The sequence below is a fragment of the Coniophora puteana genome, assembly GCF_000271625.1.
Source record: "Coniophora puteana RWD-64-598 SS2 unplaced genomic scaffold CONPUscaffold_61, whole genome shotgun sequence".
Classification (NCBI taxonomy): Eukaryota; Fungi; Basidiomycota; class Agaricomycetes; order Boletales; family Coniophoraceae; genus Coniophora; species Coniophora puteana.
This window is the reverse complement of record NW_006913113.1, coordinates 1-2580: the sequence shown is the minus strand read 5'-3', so window position 1 is coordinate 2580 and position 2580 is coordinate 1. Positions and strand designations below refer to the sequence as shown.

The window sequence follows — 2580 nt, the reverse complement described above, 5'->3', positions numbered from 1 at the left end:
TTCACCTCATTCACTGGGACAGCGGTCTCACAAACTTCGAGAGAGAACAATTCTGTATCTCCAGCCTTAGGTATGGCATTTATCACGCTGGTGATGCATCAACTGCTAACAAGCTCCTTGATCCCCTGTCTTTCCGGCGTGAATCCGGACGAGGGTACCTGAGTTGGATTGCCAGTAAGGTCTTTCATAGCAACAAGACGGAAAAGTACGGGAGGCAATACCCTCTCGTGGTGGTGTTTGACAGGACTCACCTACCTTCACCCGCTTTCGTGTTATAGATCGGAGCCATGAGCAATCTATTGACTCATGTACTACCGAACGGGGCCGAATGTCAGTCTTTCTATTCCGACATGCAGAATTTGCTTCAGGATCCACAGAACGAAGAATTAAAACGAGCGCTCAGGTACCGTGTTAACTCGTTCTCGCTAGTCTGTCGCCTTCTCCCGGAGTTACTCGCCGAAATCTTTGCCCACCTCAGAGACTCGTCAAATGGACGGAAGCGCGACATCATGACCGTTACTCACATTTGTCGCCACTGGCGCGAAGTGGCCTTAGCATTTCCACATCTCTGGGCAACCATTATCTACGACGAAGATCACCCTTCGACAGAACTGTTTTGGTTGATGTATGAGCGAGCCAAGGAGGCAACGCTGGCGGTTGCTTATCATCTCGACCTTGATGACAAAAAGCTGGGATTATTCCAGCACGTGCTCGGGCAGGTGTATCGCATCCAGGAACTGTCTCTGGCTCTGCCACCTATACGCAAAATTCTTGTCGGCGGCCAGCTCCACTCCGTCCTTAACCTCCTTGTCTCAGAATCACCGTCAATTAGGCATATATGCCTTTTCTCACATCAAGGTGTTCTCGATGCAGACCCATTCCCAATCCCAAGCAAGCTGTTCGATTGCCCGCCTGGACTACGTAGCTTGAGTCTGAGCGGTTGTTCGACTGCCTGGGATTCGCCGATCTTCCGGGGGCTAACAAACCTACATCTTGACAGCATGTCGATCTTTGCTCCTACAGCAGAAGAACTTTGGGACATTCTGCGAGGCACGCCTGCCCTCGAGAGCCTTTCTCTCTCCCATGTATCGGAGAACATGGAAAATGTGGCACCGCCGCCCTCCTGGGACATCAGCGCCGCTACCGTCATTCATCTCCCTAATATCCATCATATTACCATCCATGAGTTCAGCTTCGCCGCTTACGCCCAGGTCTTCTCTCGGCTCTCTATCCCTAACCATGCTCACATCAACGTCTTTGTCACGGTTTCAGACTTCGGGCTTCAACAGATCGCCGCGTTGCCCCTTCTTGCCCCCGCATTTTTCTCTTACCAGCGCTCGCTAACAGGTGGAGGGTCTGAGTCCATCATCACTAACCTGGAGATCAGCCTTGACAGCCCTTTATGTGAAATGGAAGCGGCGCATTAGCGCACACATCGGGCTTCACGTACTCACCTGTTGGGTTTGTTTTAGAGACTTTGTAGCTTGGTAGAGCTGGTAGCGATGGTAGTCGTTCAGGAGAGAAAGACTTAGATTGAGAGAGCGCTACAGTACTGGTATATATACTAGGGAGTGACTGTGACTGTAACGCATGTAACGTAGGTGAGTTAGTTATGCTATTGGTTGTCTATATTTAGTACTCGTATGAGTAAGCGTATGCTGACTGATGCACTGTGTGCATTACTAAACTACTATGAGTCATGTACGTAAATAGAGTCCGGATCAAGTCCGTTCAACACTTTATGCATTGACGTGGAAGACCGCTGTTTAAGCAGCGGATTTAACCCTATGATGTGCCCAGACGAAGCATGCGGGAGACGCCTCACCGCCGACTTCAAGGCCGACGATGAATCCACCTACGTTGACCCGTTTAGCTCGTTTCGCAGCAAGACACCTTTCATTGACATAAAACTGCTCATTATAAGGCAGGCCAAGGAGTTTACGCACAAAATCCCTTGGAACGACCTCTTTGTCGCGCTCCCTGGGATTAGTGTTGTGCAGGGCCAGGCCTGAAGCCCTAAAGCCCTCAGGCCAAGCCCTGTATAGGCCAAGCCCTGCCCGAGCCCTGGCTAGGGCTTTTGAGGGCCTAAGGCCTGGCCTGGGTTGTTGCAAAGCCCGAGCCCAGGGCCTAAGCCAGGGCCTGTAGCTAAAATTTTGAAAAATGTTGATATGATTGTACAATTACTCTAGTAGCAAAAAGTTGTATAGCTTGAACTTAAGTAGTGTACAATGTTTCTATTGACTGTGGGAAATTCTAATCAAAAGTGCGCTGTGTCCTAGCTATGGTGTTATCTGACCCACTTGCCCTATTATTAAAATATAGCCTTGAGAGTTATGTTAGTGATTATGTGATGTTTGACTCAGCAGGTTACTAATGTCCTGAAGACAGTTTTGGTGCAAACAGTGAAGCTGAAAATGCCTCAGCACCTTGGGCTCAAGAGTTTCATGCTTACCTTGGCTCTGTGATGCCTCTTCCAAAAGAGATATCTATTGTCCATTGGTGGGGTGTAAGTCATCTTGTTGTATCATATTTTATGACTCTAATCGGTGCTACAGTTGAATTTTCCTTTGTACCCTATTT

At 48.8% G+C, this 2580-nt stretch overlaps 1 protein-coding gene across 1 annotated transcript; it reads left to right on the top strand.

Moving 5' to 3' along the window:
• Positions 1–350: 350 nt before the first annotated feature.
• CONPUDRAFT_160644 (uncharacterized protein) lies at positions 351–1427 on the top strand (the record flags this gene model as incomplete). Its single annotated transcript, XM_007777786.1, has 1 exon — positions 351–1427. The coding sequence occupies one exon, from the start codon at positions 351–353 to the stop codon at positions 1425–1427; it is 1077 nt and encodes a 358-aa protein (XP_007775976.1).
• Positions 1428–2580: the final 1153 nt, after the last annotated feature.